Here is a 19,666-nt window from a genome sequence, read left to right on the forward strand (position 1 = left end):
AGTACTGAGAAAGTAGCATGACCTTTCTGTCCTTTGCATCTCCATCGGTCAACAGCAGAAACTGTGCCAAGTCATAAAGAACTGGCATTTCCCCATACTATGCATGTAAAACCTGGGCTGTGCTGATGTTCTCCACTCACCCACCTTAGCACAGTGGGTGAGGTGGAAAGATTTCCATCACTTATCCAGTGGTAGATATTAGGATGTGTCTACTACATCCCATGCAGTTGCATTAAACTGGATATAATGTTGCGTTCTCTCTACTAGCCAGTGGCACAACGTGAACATTTCTACCATTTTATCACCACCCAAAGGGGAGAAGTTGACAGGTTAAATGCCTCTCTGATGGACAATATTTCCTCCAATCACCTTTAGGAAGTAGACCTCATCCTTCAAGTTCTCATGGCTCTGTTCGAGACGAGTGTACTCCTGCAACAGGTTCTGGTAACGAGATCGCTCCTCCTCCAGTTCCTTCTGCAGATTCTCAGTCTCCAAGGACACTCGTTCATGTACAGAGTCTAGGGGAAGAGAAATGGGAGTTAGGATATGAAGAAGCTGCTAATCTAGTATTGAAAACGTACACATGGCTGCAATACTTCAAATTATGGACCTCTTGAGAATTTGAGACATAGAAAAAGCTACTTCTTGAGAATTTCATTTAAAAAAAGTTTTACAGCTTTGTAGAAAATGTTGACTTGATGCTGCAGGAAGGGATATGCTCAGTTTTCTTAATGCCTGCTAGACAATTCAAAGTAATTATCTAACACTAAGCAAAGGTCCCTTCGAACAATGAGAGCCAAAAGGAAGAGATAGTTTCTGCTACCTTGAGAAGCAGGAGTAAGACTTCCCAAGATACTTTGGCGCTTACATTTTTTGTAGAGGATTCTCTGCCACCAAAATGTGTCCTCGAAGCACAGACAGGTGGGAATCGTGGCTGTGTGGGACAGGATCGAAATACCAGGAGTTGGGAAAGGACTGGGCACATTATTGCGTCCGTTTTTCTTCTTCTGTACATAAACCTAGTGCATCGCTACCTCAGCACATGATGGCATTGGTCCTGATGCAGATACTTCTTCAGGAAAAAAGCTTCAACTTCACAGACCGTAAAGAATAATCTAGAAAGCTCCCCTCTCACAGTGCAGGAGAAGGTCCTGCAAAGGTTAAAGACTGCCCATTGCCTGTTAAATTTCATGAATCGGATACCGCATGCCCAGACATAGGCTATGCTTAAAGGTAGGAGTTTGGGCTATGCCAGGCCTGCATAGCTCGAGAGGCATAGAAAATAGAAATAAAGTTGACGTAGCATCCGATGTAAAGTGCAAACCCCACCCCCACCTTCACATAATACACTACTGTAAAAAAAAAAACTATATGGATGATGTACAGATGTCTGTGGTAGAGATCAGATCCATATAGTCACCGGTGTCCGCCCCCCCCCCCCCCTCATTCCAATGCGTCATAAAATTCTTCAGAGCCATCACAGTTTTTATAATATTCACTCAGAAAAGAAAAGCACCATCAAAAGCGGGGGTGACCTTGGAGCCCGTTCTTAAACGTACAGGGCCTTTGTGGGGGGTGGCTAACCTCTGGCACATTCAAGCAGGGAGCAGCAAGGTTGATGCACATTAAAATTACTTTCAATTCAAGCACAAGGGGAAGAAATGCAAGAGCTATAAATATGGGCTTCCTTCAGGGAAAATAGATAGGCAAGGCTTTGTCCTCTGGCCTTAAGCTGCAAGGGAAACTTGCTGTGTTCTAATGAGTCTCTATTGTGCTGGTGCCCTTATTCTTGTGACCTTGGAAAGGCTCCAATCCAGGTACGAGTGCAACAGATTGGGATAACAGTGGAGAGTTCTGAAGCTCTTTAAAAAGTCTGTCCTCTCTCCGAATTAATCGGAAGTACAGTTGCATCTGCACTCTCCTCATTGCAAAGCCAGATTGCAATCAAATGCAAGGCATCTCCCTTCATGCTCCAAGCAACTGTGCTGGGAATGCTGTCAGAGCATGAATTGTAGAGACGGGCTTGGATTGCTGACTTCCAGTTGAAGGTGGACGCCAAGCCCTGCTGAGAAGACCTGCCTCCTAGGGATTTAAACAATGAATGTCAAGTATGGGTGGAAGCTACGGTTGGCTGGAATGAGGCTGTAAGGGTTGACTGGACAGCCAGAATCCACAGGTCTTCCGTTGTAGGAAGCTGGCTCTTTATAGTGGGCCACAACAAAGTACACTGCTTAGAGTGTCCAGGCAACCCTTATTGGTTTACAGAGACAAAAATGCTATCACTAAATGTTCTCTTTGGTGGTAGTGTGGGCGAGCAGTTTAGGCTCCTCAGAGGTTAGTGCTAAGCATTTGCTGTACTCACAGAGGCAATAAATTAGACACCCACTCAAGAATAAATACTTTTTTTTCTAAGTTGTAAATTTATATACATTTTGATAACGAAGTTATCGGTATCAACTTTTGCAGCTTTTAATTATTACAGGTAAATAAATAGTTCAATTTAATGTTTTTTTAAACAGCAGTGCTTCTCTATGGGAGAAAAGGCATATGTTGCATAAAGTTATTTGCGGCCGGTTTCTGGGGGTCTCCTTCGGGACCTAGCGTCATAGGGGACCAAGGTCCAAAGTACCACCAGCGGTTACTCGTTACCAGCCCTGGGGGTGTCTAGGTGCAGAGGTGCTGTCGGGTTAGTAGCTGTGAAAGCTAATGAGTTGTTAATACCCTGAAACTTGTCCTAGCATGCTTCTTTCCAGTCCAGGGAGGACCTGGCCTTCCAGTTTGGGCTGGACTGTTCCCATGAGGTGCAGGGTCATGACTGATTAGCATATGGCTGGGTCCAAACTGGGGTGGCGAAGTGAGCAAAAGAACGATGGATTCAACCCAGATCTCTTGATTGGGGGCGAGTTGTTGAAAAGTTTCAGCACTCCGTCCATCATCTGGTTGTGTTTGCAATTTGCGAAGGGCTGGCAGTCTCCCGGGGTTCTTAGAAGCTGGTCAGCTGCAGGACGAGTCGCTGGTCACGATTGGTGAGATTGGTGCAGACAGGCAGGGTTTGGCACCACAAGTCCACAGCAGGTCTTCAGTTCTTGTGGCTTTGTCCTTTCTTCTTGATCGGTCAAATCTAAGTCCCTGGTGTCAGTTTATGGGTGTTACAGGAAGTGACAGTTAGTAGCCAATGGGCTACTTACCTTTAGGGTGCCTTCACTCCCTATATGACTACTTCCTGTGGGAAGTGGGTATAACCCTGACCCAGAGAGCCAAATTCTGCAAAAACTAAGATGATGGAATTATAAAAGTCGTGTTCACATCAGGGTTGGTACCAGCCTGAGATGGAACATGCCTCCTGACTACCTAATTTTCCCACCTGTCCTGGGGCCAAATGGGCCCTGGGCCTGTGGTGGCATTTCCCCTGTCTGGAGAAGCCTTGGGTCACATATCAAAGGAGACAGGGGCCTTTGAAGCCTCCTGCCTTGATATACTGATCACTTAGCCATCCTGCTTGGAGGAGGTGACATTAACTACAGCCAAAGGAGGCATGGTTTCTGCTCTCAAGAGAGCGCGGGATCTCAGCAGGGGGCCAGAAACTGTTCTGTGGTAGAAGGCTGGTCTACACATTAGTAGCGGTAGGGTTTCAAGGGACCCCTCTGGGTGTATGCATTAATAAATCCATCACTGGAATTCGTGTCTTTATTAATACGAGATGTTTCATACCAAACATCTTTAGGTTCAGTTAAGGCATCATGTAGCTGGGACACTTGTAAATTCCAGTGTCAAGCACACGTTCTTAAAATGGCTTCCCTGTTCGCTTGTAATATCTAAGAATCGACTTGGACATCACAGGGGCATATCTGCCCATGCAGATATAACCACACATGCAGTAAAGTGCACCCTGCCTCAGGGTTGTAAGGCCTGCTGTAGGAGTAACTTACCTATACTGCATGCAGTGTCTGCAGGCACGGCACACAGGTGTGCCAGGTCATGTCTTCACTTTTTTATGCCCCATGGAAAGCAACCTGCAGTGGCAGTAGGCATGTTGGTGCTGAAGGGGCATCTTAGGGTGGCCAATACATGCTGCAGCCCTTAGGGACTCTTTTTAGTACCCCGTTCCCTAGGTAACAGGAGTACCATTTAGTAGGGACATAGGGGGGCAATTAAGGTATTGTCAATAGGGGGGGGAACAATTCTACAGTTTTATGGAAAGAGATGGCACTGGGGACCCAGTAAGCAGGAACCTTCTGTCAAAATTGCATCAAATACCAGGAAAAAAGTGGGGGTGACCATGTCAAAAAGGGGCACTGTCCAACACTTGTGATGGATGCCTGGAGGTACAGAGAACAGACACTGCAATTTGCAGAACTGGATTTATGGATCAGATGTTGTGTAAAAGACTCAATGTGGCTTAGGGATAGAAATGATCTGCCTGAGCTCGCCAACTGGCAATGCCTCGGAAACTGTGAAAGGATCACTTTTACCCAAATCTGAATAAGCCGGAGGTAATCAAACTGCTAAACTGCAAGTGTACTAAACATTTAACGAACTTGATAAGGGACCACTGCAATGGAGTGAAGGAAAATTAGTGCCTTGCATTGGACGGACCCTATGGGTAAGGCCATCAGAGCATACATTCTATTATTTGTACAGTATACTGAGGTACTTTCATACAATTATCAGACAGCACACAAGTATAAAGGAAGGGCACGTGGGGGCTGAAGATAGATTACAATCTACAGTCAATTCAAAAGAATCCCCCCCCCCCCCCCCAAAAAAAATATCTTGTAGCATGCGTACCAATAGTGATTAATACACCTGGCTTTAATAGCCTTTATTCAAAAACACTGTCAAATGGTGGAAAACATGGATTTTTTTTTTTTAGACAAAATTCTAGGAAAAAATAAATTTCAAGAGAACAAAAGGAATGCACGCTCAGCCAGTGGCATCACCGTAAAGGAACAGGTGCTACAATAAAGAAGGCGATGCAGCAGAAGAAATGCATGATTGCACAGTGCTTCAGAAGACCGGCATTCGTTCATATGAGAGTCTGAGACAATTTCCAAAGCAACACCAGTTAAGGGACAGAATAGCCCCCAGTGTAATTTTAGTTTCTCCACTGGGAGGCAGGGGAGGAGTGGGAGTGTGAACAAGGGTATGTATTCATATTACAAATTAATCTTTACTGAATCAATTAGCACATTAAATATTGAGACATAGCCCCCATGGGTATATGCTACCAGCCTATGTATACACGAAATCCACGCCAGGATAAAATTATCTGACAATACAGTACTCTCATTGTTGGAAATGGCCCTTTTTGCAGGGTTATGCCCAAACTTTTTCCTCCTATTTTCTCCTGACCGGTTTGTGGTGGTTTTAGGACGCTGGGCACTTTACCACTGCTAATCAGTGCTAAAGTGCATATGCTCTCCGTGTAAATTGTGGTATTGATTAGTGTTTCCATGTTTGGACATTTGATTTACCTGTTAGCCCCTAGTAAAGTGCACTGCATGTGCCAGGGTCGGTGAATCAAATACTATTCGGGGGCCTGCAGCACTAGTTGTGCCACCCCCGCGAGTAACCCTAAAAACGGTAACTCAGAGCTGCCATTGCAGAGTCTGCACGCAGTTTGTAACTGCCATGCTGACTTGGCCAGTGCACACACTTGCCAGTCTCTAACCTTACCTTTTCTTACATGTCAGGCACCCCTCGGGTAGGCCCCAAGGTACCCCTGTGGGCCGGGTGCAATGTATGTAAAAGGTAGGACATGCCCTGGTGTGTGTGGCATGTCCTAATATTGAATTACAGCCAATTTCGTTTTTCAATATTGCAAGGCTACCAGTTCCTCAGAGGACAGAATGGGAGGTTTGTTTATAACATCTTATAAACATAACTGGCCCAGGGAATTCGGCCTGGTCTGCCTCTGACAATGCAGTCTCCACCTCCTGCCAGGAAATCACACCAGAGAAGGCAGAACTGGTTCTGGCCGGGCACAGACACCCTCTGCCTGAAAGATCAAAGGATTTTTAGATATACTGGGTCCTAGACCCCTGAAAATCAGAACACATCTGGAACAAGAAGAGCCGGAGAAGCTGCGAAAAGGAATGACAGCTTTGATGGGTGCTTTGCTGGACTGACCTGCAGTAGCTGCTTCTGACTTGGGCAGTGAAAGGCCTGGACTGCACTTTCTGCAACCTAATTTGTGAGTCTCTCCAAGGGCTTGAGGTAGAGCTTGCCCCTGTTCACGAAGTCTCTGGAACAAAAAAAAGACATCAAGCTCTTCTGCCCGCAGCACTGGGGATTGTGTGTTTTGTGCTGCAAACAGAGGAAGAGCAACTCTACGACGTCTACGACCTCGCTGCCGACTCAGTGTCCTGAAGGCACAGCAGAGGGCACCGCCACAACGCCGCACTGCAACCTTGGTCTCACTGATGATGCCTGTTGATGCCGCCACCGAGCCGCTGCTTGCACTGCGACCTGTGGGCACCGCACCGCCTCGCTTCATACTGAAGCTTTGGCACCGCAGGGAGCACCGCCGCAATGCCGTACTGCGAGCTTGGTCTCACCTACAATGCCTGTTGACGCCGCCACTGAGCAGCTGCTCGCACCGCGGCCTGTGGGCACCGCACTCCGCACAGCCTTGCTTCATGAGGACGCTTTGGCCTCCCTGACGTCGCCGCTCCACGCCGAAATAGACGCCGCTGCTTGCACAGAGTTTCGAGGGCACCTCTCGTAAGTCACAAGACGCACCGCCCTCATCCCGCAACGCAGCCTTGGCCTCCCAACACCGGCGCCATCGACTTCAGTTCGTCATCCCACAGCGCTTCAGCAACGCCGCCACCGCTGCTGGCACCGTGACCTGCTAGCACGGTGGCGAGCATCGCCTTCCTCTCGCACCGAGATCCTGGTCTCACCGAAAAAGCCATCCGACGCGGTCACCAAGCCACTGCTTGCACCGGGACCTGGGGGCACCGCACCGCTGCACTTCGCACCGCAGCACCCGAAACCTGCCGGCGCCAGCGCTCCTGATTCCACCAGAGAGGAGCTCGACCTTCAACGTGAGCGACTTCAAGGGCCTCCCCGCCCTGCATTTCTCACAGGTACTGTTTGCGGGTCTTCCCGACACCGTAGCTATCCCACGACCAGCCAGATCTGTTAGATTTGTTGTTTACGACGCCGCGATAGCCCCGGACGGAGCTATCGTCATCAAGTAACTGTGTTTGAAACTCTTGATAACTGCAGATTTTTAAGTATAGTATTGAGGATTTTTATCCCAATTGGTCTTGACTTAAAGTATATAAAAATAATGGCTATTTTTCTAAACTGGTGCGGTGTCCTTTTTTAGCGTACATTGTATTACTGTTGGTTATTGTGAGAAAGTGCCATCTTTCTTGCATGGTATGCCCCCACTTTTTGCTAAATTGCTGAATGTACTTCGATTGAGTGTACCCTGGGTTCCTGCCAATCAGGTGCCCAGGGCCTATGTTCCTTCCTTAAACCACACAAACTCCAAATTGGCAAACCCTAGCCACATGTCAGCCCCTAGTAAATGGTACCCTAGGTACCCAGGGCCTTGTGACCAGGGAAGGCCTCTAAGGGCTGCAGCACTCATTGTGCCACCCTCAGAGGCCCTGTACCCTTACACACACACACACTGCCCTTGCAGGCTGAGTGTCTGGGTGCAGGACAAAACAAAGAGTCGACATGGCACACATCACTGTGTACCATGCCCATCACCTACACTGCCAAGGCATATGTCAGCCACCCCTCTAGCTGGGTGCATTACGCCTATGGTGTGGGCACAGGAGCAGGAGCCCTGTGCCCCTACAGTACCCGGGTCCATTCCTGGGCACTGTAAGTGCAGTGCTGTCATTTAAGAATACATGGTGCTGAGAGCTTGTCAAACACGAGCTCCACAGCACCATATTGGCAACACTGAAGCCTGGGAAGTTTGGTATCAAACTTCTCAGCACATTGAACCCACACTGATGCCAGTGTAGGATTTAATGTACTAAGCACCCCAGAGGGCATCTTAGAAGATGCCCCCTTACAGCTAACTTACAATCCACGTCTGCTCTGAGGCTGCCCAGGCTGCCACACAGCAGACACGTTGCTGGACCCCTGGGTGGGAGAGCCCCTGCTCTCCCGGGCCTGCAACAATGCACATCCTGGGTGAGGTGAGAAATCTCCTCCCCCAGGATGAGCAAAGGGAAGCTTCAAAGGCATGCCGCCAGTTGGAGTTTCCCCAGGCCACTGCAACCCCCCACTCTGGCGGGAAGCTTGGCCGGAAACCCCATACAAGGACAGGGGATGTGCCAGCCTGCCCACCCCACCCCTCAGGTGGGGGAGGCGAGGTGAAGCACATCTCCGGGCTCTCGCCATCTTGAAGATGGGAGGCCCTACCCTATCAGGATTAGGCTACTGCCCCCCTCCCACAGGAGAGGCAGGATAGGGGGTGTACCCACCCCAGGACAAGGACCCATTGGTCCCTGGCCTTCACCTACCTGTAACGCCCCTAAATCTAGTATTTAGGGGCACCCTGAACCTTCCTTCCTTAGATTCCAGATAGAAAACGACAAGAAGAGCAAGAAGAACAAAGACCTGCCCTGCAGCTGCTAAAAAGAGAAGACACCAACTGCTTTGGCCCCAGCCCTACCGGCCTGTCGACTCTCGAACCTGCACCAGCGCGGCATCCCACGTGGCCAGCAACCTCACCAACCCCGGAGGACCTGGCTACCTTTTAGCTCTAAGCCCCTGGGACTCCCACGAGTAGAGGCTCTACTCAAGAAACCTATTTGCTATCCCTGGCACCAGCCCGGGACCGCGGACCCAACACACTCTGCACCAGCCAAGCCTGGCCAGTGCCGGAGTGGACAAAGACCCAGAGGACGACCCCACGGCGACTGTGACCCAGAGTCCGGCACCCAAGGACCCCCCTCGACATCCCGGAAGAAGCCTGCAGCCTCAGAACCAAGTGCCACCCCAGCCGCGATCAACCAGAGGGTAAGATTCCCGACGTCAAAAGGCACCCCTGCACCCGGCGCCCTGCGACCCCCTGTGCCCAATCCCGGGGTACCCACCTAACCTACAACTACCCAACTTACCTCTCGAAGTGGTGGTGGCACCTGAAACATCCTCGTCCCCGAGCCTGCAGCCTCTTTCCAAACCGGAACATTCCCATTGATTTCCATTGAGCGCCCTAAGGCTCAAAAGCACCCTGCACCCAGCCGCCCGAGTGGCCCTGGCAGTGCCCTCTCTACACTAACCTACTTCCCCACTTGCCCTGAGTAAGTGACCAGGAGCCCAGCTCCCACAGCCGCGTGGCTTGCCAGACAGCAGCCACCAACCAAGGCCCCCCTATCCCTCATAGGATAACATTGGGCCCAACTCTCTCTGCACCCGGCCGTCCTGAAACCGCTGAGGGTGAACCAACTGTACCTACCTGACACTGGGGGACCCCTGAGTCCATGCCCGGAATTTCAACACTACCAGTCGAGTACTTACCCTTAAACCGCTAACTTCATTTTCCTCATAGGGTAACATTGACTGGCTTTTTCTTCAAAAATCTTCTAAGTGTGAACTTTTCAAAACTGCAAAAATTCACCAAAAATCAGCCAAGTGACAAAAACGAATTTACTCACCTGCTCCTAGGTGAGCTCCCAGTGCTGGATCTTGGTGCCCAGCCCTGACTCTGAAAAGTGTTCACAACTATACTTACCTCTAACTCATTTTTCTCCCATAGGAAACCATTGTCTGCTTTTCTGTGAAATTTCTTCTAAGTGTCTACTTTTGCAAATTTGAAATATTCTTTTAAAATCGTACCATTTCTGCAAACGAAATTACTTACCTGCTTTTGATAAGGACCCCAGTCCTGGGTCTAGGCACCCAGTCCTGGATTACTAAAGTAACGATAAAGTACTCTACCTGCAATTTGAATTTCTTGCCATAGAGATCCATTGAATGTTTTCTGTGAAATATTTTCTAAGTGCTAACTTTTGAAATAGCTAAATATTATTTAAAAATCATTACAGTTATTAAGTCGACTTTCATCACTTGATTCTGAATACTGACCCCAGGCTGGTTCTAGGAGCCAGACCTGGAATTCCAAAAGTAATCTGAAAAGTAATTTATTACAAATAACCTGAATTTACCATTGAGCTCAATGCATTGTTATGTTTAGGAAATAGGATTGTTTATTGCAACCAACTGTGACTGTTTACACAAATTTATTGCTTTAAACAAAAGGATTTATATTCAACCTCTCATTCTGAGAAAGTATATTTTTACCCCCTTTGTGGTTCTAAAAATAAAACAGGCATATATTTTATATATACAAATCATTGGCCTAGAGTTCAGTTATTGAGTGTGTGAAACCATTTGCTGACTGAGTGTGTACAATAAATGCTTTACACTGTCCTCTGGTACTGCCTTACTGCTCGACCAAGCTACCACTTTTGAGAGTAAGGTCATACCTAACTTTGGCCTCTATCAGCCTCTGGGGGACTGTGGACTCTGTACACCCTGTACCTATTAGGGAACAGTATATACAGAGCCACTTTCTCACAGTTATGTGCAAATGCTTCACACACTGCCTCCAAGATAAGCCTGGATGCTCATGCCAAGCCACCAAGGGGATGTGCAGGGGTTATTTTAGAAGTGTTACTCCCTTATCCTGACTAGAGTGGTGGTTTTTGTCTGGCTTTGGCCCACGCCCTAGCCTACCAAAATTCCAATTTCTAACACTCATGAAAATACATTCTGCACAGACGCAGCATAATAGTCCCAAAATGGCAAACCAAGTCAGGTCAGATGTGTCAAAGCCACATATGAATATTAACCCCTTCACTGCCACGGATCAGCGCACAGCTAGAACACATACCATATGCAATGCTTGTGCAAACATTACATGAGACTGGACATCATCAGGAGACAAGAGCAGGAAAGCACAATTCAGAAGGCAGACCTTCTCCATCAACAAAAGCAGGATCTGGAATAACATCTTCATCAACAGAACTCCTCCGACCCTCCTGCGATACGGTTGAAAGACCAATGCCCCTGATAATTACCAGGTAGGTAAAGAAAGCTCTGTGTGGGCTGAACAGCACCCTTGACACCTGCCTCAGCATTCCTCAGCACAGCTTGCACTGGACAATTACTGCTGCCTACATACGAAGATCAATAAGAGGAATGAAACTCCTGGGAGAAAACCACGCCACCAGCGCCAGTGTCAAGAAGTCGAACTGGCCCCCAGTAGACATCCACTGCATCACTCACCTGCTGACAGCATTGCTCCAGCCATCGCCTGCAGAATGGCACTGTTCGTAGAGTCATTTGGGAACTTCATAGCAGGTCACCTAGAGAAGCTCTCAACATTGCATTCCCTCTGGCAAGTTTCATCTCTCAGAGCATTTATGTGGGCAGCACTGCAAGACTGAGGATGCCAGGCTGGAGGATTCAAGCAGTGAAGGTAGATTTAAAGGAAAGGGTGTTTGGCGAAGAAAAATTACCTTCCATATTATGAGACTGCTCCAGGATCTGGAGGTTCAGGTTGTCGTTTTCCTCCACGAGGCACTGATTTCCATTCTCCAAGCTGGCGAGGTTCTAAAAGGAGGAATTTGGGAATGATTAATGTATCAACCGCTAAAGCTATTAAGCCACAGAGCACACTAGGCACCTAAAGACGTTTTGAATCCATTGAGTTGGAACGAGCAATCTCTTTCACGCCAACCACACAGAAAAGTGGATTCTAAGATCCACAAATACATTGCTCGATAACTTCTAAACAGATTTCATGCAGATTGTTAAGGTATCCAGTCTGTTTATTTTGTTTCTCAAAATGTGCTTAATTCGCCCTCCAGCACAACAGTCACGCCACTTGCATGGCTGGAACCCAATTTACAAAGAGCCTAACGTGGTGGGCCTTCAATGTTAAAGTGTACTTCAGTCTTCTTAGTTCAGTGCACCCAGACGTCCACTCTCCACAATTATTCACCCTAACACAAAGATCCCTCTTTAGTTACTGTGCAGGGAGCATGAAAGGAAAGGTGGCTAAACACCCTTAATTGGTCTGTTAGAATTAGTGAAGACCCATTGAAAATTTAATGCCTTCAGTGAAGCTATTTCCAGAAAGTTTTATTCTGACTGTATTTGCATTAACATGCATTTTTCAAACATGGCTTATAGAGTTCAGTTTTTACCTTGCACCACTCGCTTCCTCCATACATCAAAAAACAGCATTACTGGCTCAGGATTTCTGCATGTATCTAACATGTTAATATTTGGGGTAATCTGCTTAGGTATTCACTTTAAATGCAATTTCTTCTACCTCAAGGCCTGAGCACCTAAGTGATGTCTTTGGGTAATGGAAGCAGCTCACTTTGAGACCTTGGAAATAAAATGAAACTGTGCAAGTGTCCAATCCTAGAGTCACTGACTTGTATTTACAAGTAGATCAATGCCTAACCTGCCCAAGGGCCAACCAAGTCACTCACCTGAGCAAGGGCACAAGGGAGTCAACAGCCCATGTATGCCTCACTAGAATGGGCAAGATCCGTCATTGGCTTACTGAGCGCACTTTGTTCACTGCCCAAGTTCCAGGTGTCTGATCTGCCCCAAGTGCCTATGTGTCTTTCTTCAGCCCAAGCACTACCCACAAGCCCTTATGGCAGCAGTGAGGATGGCAGACACTGATTACATAGGCTATTCTAACTCCATTCTAACAATATTTGGGGAAAAAGTGGAACTTCCCCCAGATAGTCCAGCAGCTTATTTACTATTCTAAGCCCAGTCCCGAAAGATTATGGAGACCAATCAAAAGGGTTTAAAAGTGGTAATTGACAAAGTACTGCCCTGAGAGTGCTGCTCCAGGCCAAAGGGTTGCAGCAGACCCAAATCTAGCTGCAGGTTGTATGACACAACCACGCATGCCTAAACCCCGTGTTCCTCAACGCTGCGTCTTAACCACGAATTCCTTTACCAAGCAAGTCTTTACAACGACTTGGCCCAGGGAAAGCACTGGACTCAGGAGCGGTTTAATTTACTAATCCAACTCAAGTCCGCACAACAGTAGGGAAAACATTGGACTTTAAAATCCAATTCCACTTTAGCTAAGGCACGTCACTAGCGACATGCGTGAAAAGAATGCGCGGTTAAAACATTCGTTGTTCTGACCATGTTGCAAAGACAACACTAAGTTCGGCCGTCATCGTAATTGCAGTTTCCCCTAGCTGAAGACTTGCTGGATAGCAGTACCCTGCAGTTTCAGAGTGGTGGCTTTGTAATGACAACTTTTTCCAAACTAATGACATGCACTCACACACTGCCTGGGCTAAACAATGACCCACCAGTTTCAGGGCCTCCATTTCCTTGCTCCAGGCGATCTCCGCCTGCTTCGTCTTGCTCTGCTCAGTCTGTAGCTGCTCCTGCAGCACCAGGATTCTGTTCTGCTCCGTCTTATCCTCTCGCAGCTTCTCCATCTCCTTCTTCAGGCTCTCCACTTGGCTGTTATAAGCGGTGATCAACAGGGCCATCTGTGCCGAAAGTGCTTGCTTTTCTTTGGTCTTCAAGGAACATAAAGATGTAACAGGATGAGGGCTTGCAAAAATATATAGAGCACAACATTTAAGAATCACTCAAAACAGGACATTCATTTGTACACCATAGTATCTCGAAAAAAACACTTCACACAAAAATACAAGCTGAGCATGCATATACATACAGACAGGGGGGGTGGGGGGGGGGGGGGTGTAACATCACAAGTCGGGTTGTGAAAGAGTGTGAAGACCTGATGTTTTTCACAGAACCAACAAGCCCAACTTAAAAGATCTTCACCTGGACATGCTGAAGGTGATGGTGGTCACAAAGTGGAATTCTTCATCAATAACGAACAGGGAGCAGAGCAAGCTTTTGTAATATTTACATCATTCTAAGGAGGTGACCATGACTTTGAATTTATGGTTGGAGGCCAGGCCTCCTGAATGTTGAGGTAAAATTTGTAATTAGATTAGTGGACTACAGGGTAAAGTCAGGCAGAATCTGTTGAAGGATAGCACGACAATGCTAGCGGATCGCCTGTAGTCTCAGGGGAACAGAATGAGACTTTAAACTTGACCGACAAAGAGCACTGGAGACAGAGTTCCCATACGCAGCCCGAACTCACAACACAGCCTGAACTCAACACCCAGCCCATCTACAAGACCAGTGTAAGATTCTTTGCAACATCCGTCCCCTGCATGCCCTGAATACTTACTAGGATTACTACATGGGTGTGAGTGCAATGTGGTAGAGGGAAGGGTTGCACACCAACTATTTTAAAAATCATGGAGTAACACAGGGCCTCATTCACAAAGGGCCTTTGCATACAACGCAGAGGCCCGCAGTCGTGAGGGAGTCTCTCCAATGCGAATTCTCATTGCAGATACTCTGCTACAAGTGCAGAGGCCCTTTGTGAATCAGGCACACAGTGTGGAGCCAGATAGATACATTTGTCAGTTGTGTGATGGCGACCTGGCTCAGTCTATATAGCATTGCCTATATGTGCTGGGCCAGCATAGTCCAGCCCTCTGAATTGTTCTTACATAAGACAGATAAGGTGTTTTGCTTAGGTTCATCCTTAATATTAAATCTTTTCTCACTCTGCTGAAAAGGTCAGGGTATCTGATGATGTGTGCCAGTTAGAATAGTGGGACTAGGTTACAAGGCCCAGGCTCAGTGATCCGGTCGGTTTGCAGCACCCCGTTTGCACAGAGAATTGCAGGCTTTGGCCTTTTGCATTTAGCAATCTGCGTCTATCGGCAAATAATCCCAGTGCAAATCTAAGTGTGCTGTGCACTTCATACCTTCCAATGCGGTAAACTCATTTAAAGCCATCATCAGGCTAAGACGATGATTCCAATGGTTGCAACCTGAGCTGGGTTGGCACAAATTGTTTGGTGTAAGAAGACCTGTATAGGTCTGAGGAACTGTTCACCCACAGGGACCTTTGTACCCTATTACTCTTCTGGTGATTAAAAAGTTATAGTCTTGGGAAAGTTCAACATACCACTGTTCAGGAGCAGCTGGAGATGGAAATCTCGTAGGTTCACACAGTAGTAGCCACAAGGCAGCCTATGTTAATGCCTGGAGTTCTTCAAGTCCTAGCAAAGCCACTCCCGGTGTCTGTCCACTCGCACCATTCGAAACCAGAGTTCACTGCTCCCATTGGCCAAGAAGTGCTAGGAAAATTATAGCATGGATTTAAAGCCCCCAATCCATTTCCTACAAATGAACAAAGGGGACTATCCAGCGAGACAGACATGTTTGGTGAACACCTATCATTTACCTTTACTGTGCACTTTCGAAATAAAGATTCTTTTTAATGGTATTGGGAGTCAGAAGAACATTATCTTAACTTCTATCCTGCAGATCGTACAACTAGGACGTATCCTGAATTGGGACTCCATATTAGATGTACTAATGATGGGTGCAACTGGAAAAAATATTGGTTTCTGTGATAGTTTTACTTAAGGCTGACGTCAGTACAACCCTAGTATGTGGGGTGGCTAAATTTCTTACTTGGGCATGGTTGATTAGGCAGAAGGCTATATGATGAATTTTTATTATATGTTTCTTATTCTTCACAAAGCTGTTAAAGTTAAATACATTTTTTAAAATATTTATTTTAACAATAAGGTTTTTATATGGATTCTCTTTTAATGTACTTCTTGTGAATTTTGCTTAAATGTGTAAATGTGCTTTTATGATATCAAATATCGAAATAAAGCTTTGTTGATTGATCGATTGTTATTCAGCCATTAATATGGGTAAAACTATCAATGTACGCCACTATATATTTTGCATTTTTTAGGCTGTCTTGAACTAATACAACTCCTCTTTGAGCCAGATACCAGAGGGTTCTCCAGACTGCCTTATATTTAAGGCTGCCTGTTTTCAGTTTTTACTGATTTGTACAGATAAATACAGACACAAAACCATTTATTTTCTTATGTGTATTTATTTTTAAATGTGGATAAAACAGAAATTGGGACCTTTTTGAGGGATTCTAAATACACTTTGCTATTACTGCCAGACCAATAACTGTGTGAGTTGATAGGTAAGGGCATTAAGAAAGAAAGAAGTTTTAGTAAAGAGGCTTGAACAGCAGTAGATGTGCACAAGGCTGATACTGCAATGTGCATATTTCCATATAAGTGCGTTGACTTCTCTTCTGTGGGTGTTCATATCACTGAAACATGGCAGGCATTCAAGCATGACTGCATATTTATTTGTTAAATACATATGGAAATATACCAGTTTCAGCATAATTGTTTTCACAAAACCCATAATAAATATGGATAAATACAGACAGAAATGTCCAAAAAATAAAATCCCATAAAACCAGGAGCCCTACTTATAATCCCCACCTTTTCTATGAGTAATTCTTGCCTTTCTTCTCACAGCTCTATTACATTGTGGCCTCCGCAGGTAAATACAGTGGTTATGGAGAGGGCGCTAGAGGGATGGAGTCGGGGGAAGCAAGTGGCCGTGGTCACTACAAGCAATAAGGTCACCAAACAACCAGTCCTTGGTCTTATTATAGGCTTGTATTTTGGTAGGATGGAAACTGCAAACAAGTTCCCAAGAGAAACGAAATAGAGTGGTCAGGTAAATAATTTTAAAATGCATGTATTTACCATGATCTCTTCCTCACCTCCCCCACACTTGCCTTGAGCACTTGCTTACCGTAGTATATACACTTTCTGCTTTCTAGGCCTTGCATTTTCCCCATAACCCCACCCCTCCCACCACTTAAGTCCAAGCAGAACTGGTGTTGCTGATCCATATGTCCAGTTAAAAAGCAAAAGAAACAATTGATGGACGGAATGCTGGACAATGCAAACATTCACCCCCAGTCACAAGGATCCAAGTTAAATCAATTATTCTTTTCCTCACCACGCCACCCCAGTTTGGACCCAGCCATATGCAAATCATTCTTAACCCTGTTCCCTGTGGGAACAGTAAGCATCCTGGGACCGGTTTCAGGGCATCACCCTTCATCAACCAGGATAGCTTGAATCCAAATGGTGTAGGGAGCACGGGATCCACGTCTGGTCTTTTGCTTTCTTGCTCTAAGTGCACCAGGTATGCCCAGACATGGGTCCAGGGCTCAGTGTGCCACTGGATTCAAACTCTTCTGGCTGATGAGGGGTGAAACCCCCAAACCGGTCTTAGGCTACTTGTTTCCGGTCCAGGGAGTACCTGGCTTGGCAGTTAGGGCTGGACTGTTCCCATGAGGCACAGGGTCAAGACTGATTTGCATATGGCCAGGTCTAAACTGGGGTGGCATGGTGAGCAAAAGAATGATGGATTTAACCCAGATCTTTTGACTGGGGGTGAATGTTTTGATTTGTTCTGCATTCCGTCCATCAATTGTGTGTCTTTTGCTGTTAAAAAGCAAGTCACTTGCCCACATTTAGGGGAGATACTGTTAACATTTATTGTCTAGAATACTAAAAATGTCAATGCAAGTCAAGGAGCAACAAGGCGATCACTCCATTGGTCTTTTAGTCCCGTTTTTTTTTATTCCAAAAGGAAGGTTTATCCCTAAATGGCGTTGCCTTTTCACCGGACCTCCTACGCTATGAATATCAAAAGATGGCAAACTTAGTTACAGGCCAAGCTGCTTCCGAACATTAACTGAAGGAGAAGACGCAGGAAAGCTTCAAAATCTGGTTTACATCTAATGTGGCCACTGATCTAATATGTAGCAAGCCATCTTCACCCGCACCCCTCCCAACCTCTACCACAAACTCTTGCATCTCACAGCGTCTGCAGAGAGCCAGCAGACCGTGGGCGTGAAACGGATTCTCGTTTGAAATTCAAGGCACATTTGCAAATCCTTTTCTTCGGCATCCTCTTCAAGAACAGGCTGCCGTGCCCTGAAAGGCGCTGAGCACAGATGGTGGTGCTGAGCATACCTGCTGGTAGCTCCACAGCGCCAAGATATGTCCTACTGTGAGCAGGGCTCCACAAACTTTGAAAAGACATCTTCCTGGAAAGATATCAACATTTTGAAGCAGTCATCCCTAAGCCACAGGGGTCCAACAAAGAAGGGGAGCAGTGAAATTTTGCGCCTCAACTGTTGGTATCTAGGGCAATCACTTTCATGAGTGATTCAAACCAACCAAGCAACAAATCCGATTCTACCTTTCCTGCTTCCAGCCACAACAGGCAGACAGAAACATGAAAGTAAAACCTACAAAAGTCCCCAAATTTAAATACTTTTAATAAATGCCTGAATTATACCAGAAATATAGGCCTAGTAAACTGTACTGGGATCGGCCTATTGGCATCCGCTAGGTGGCCGACAGCAGTGAGATGTCAAGATCTCCAAATGGTCCCACTGAACAAAAATAAATAAATAACCTTGCTTCTTTTCCTCAACTTTGCGCCTTACTCGCTCCCTTTCGATTTCAATGCAGAGCTTCCGGTCACAGATTACTAGAGAGATTATGAATGGTTGGCGGACGTGGAGGGAGCTGTCAGGAAACCTAAGCCACGAGACCTAGGGCAGTTTACAATAACGAAGGACTTCCACTCAAGAAGAGTATGGGAAGAGTAATTAAGAAATGCCAAATAACCAACAAAAAAGGTTACGCGTGTCAATTCGCTCAAGAGAAGAGGGTAAAACCACTACCACCAAGCAAATTTATGGGAAGCACAGAAGAAACTCAAACAGGGCTTTGGGTGTGAATGGGGGGTCTTGACCACTGCAATTGGTATGACTAGAAGATGAATCCGGCAGCCATCACCTGAATCACGTGCTGCTATAAAATATAAAGAGGTGGAAATGCCCTACCCCCACCCCTGTCCAAAAGACAACCAGCGTTTCCCTCAACCCCACTATAGCGTGGTCTCAAATGTAATCAGACTTGACATCAGCAATAAGGATGCCAGTGCCTGAGGTGAGGATTCGGAGTTGTGTGTCTGGATCACTTTTACAAATTAATCAAACTACTAGTCTTCAACAGTGCCTTTGACTTCTCGCCCATCTGGATGGCGGCTCGATAACCGACCTGGGATATCACTAAAGGTCAGGTCTTCTATATCAGCAACCCAGGCAGATAGGCATGATCAGAAAGTTTACATTCACATTTTAGGTCAGTAGAGCCTGTGGTTGAAAAATACATGCCCAAAACAACATCCAGTTTATTTGGGTCTGGCTGGTCAAATTGTACTGTGAACCAGGCACTCATAGCAGGCATTACAAGATTATATCCTAAACCCACAGAGACAGCTCTTGTAGTTGGGAGAGAGGGCACCAGAAAAATACCAAACTGGTTTGGCACATGGGAATCCTTCCAAGTAACAGCAAGTAAAGGTAGCAATTGCGAGACGCAGGACCACCAGTATTATGCAACTATCGTGGATCAAATTACACCACAGGGTTGACTACAATTTGTGGCAAGCAAAGGCAAATTATGCAGCAAAAAACAGCCCACTCTGCTGCAGTAATACGTTATTGTATATTGTGTTTTCTTCTATTAACCTGTATTTGCTTTTATTCAAACATTTGAACACATGTACATCGAATTTCTGAGCAGATATAAATGTTAGTATGTGGGGGTCACCAATACAAAATGAATATAACCCGTAATTGAGGTTTAAGTCTATTTCTCAGGTAATTTGGGAATATCAC

The 19,666-nt window shown here is 46.3% G+C and overlaps 1 protein-coding gene across 2 annotated transcripts in view; it reads right to left on the bottom strand.

The window, feature by feature from the left end:
- The window catches only part of LOC146772452 (unconventional myosin-Vb-like), a 145,858-nt gene that overhangs the window by 32,886 nt on the left and 93,306 nt on the right, over nt 1-19,666 (bottom strand). For both annotated transcript variants that reach the window (XM_085640046.1, XM_085640047.1), the window contains exons 22-24: nt 13,335-13,550; nt 11,499-11,592; nt 370-518 (exon numbers count right to left, since the gene is read on the bottom strand). In XM_085640046.1, the coding sequence (XP_085496172.1) occupies nt 370-518; nt 11,499-11,592; nt 13,335-13,550 (459 nt within the window). The remainder of the gene's footprint in view (nt 1-369; nt 519-11,498; nt 11,593-13,334; nt 13,551-19,666) is intronic.

The sequence above is a fragment of the Triturus cristatus genome, chromosome 12 (assembly GCF_964204655.1).
Source record: "Triturus cristatus chromosome 12, aTriCri1.1, whole genome shotgun sequence".
Classification (NCBI taxonomy): domain Eukaryota; kingdom Metazoa; phylum Chordata; class Amphibia; order Caudata; family Salamandridae; genus Triturus; species Triturus cristatus.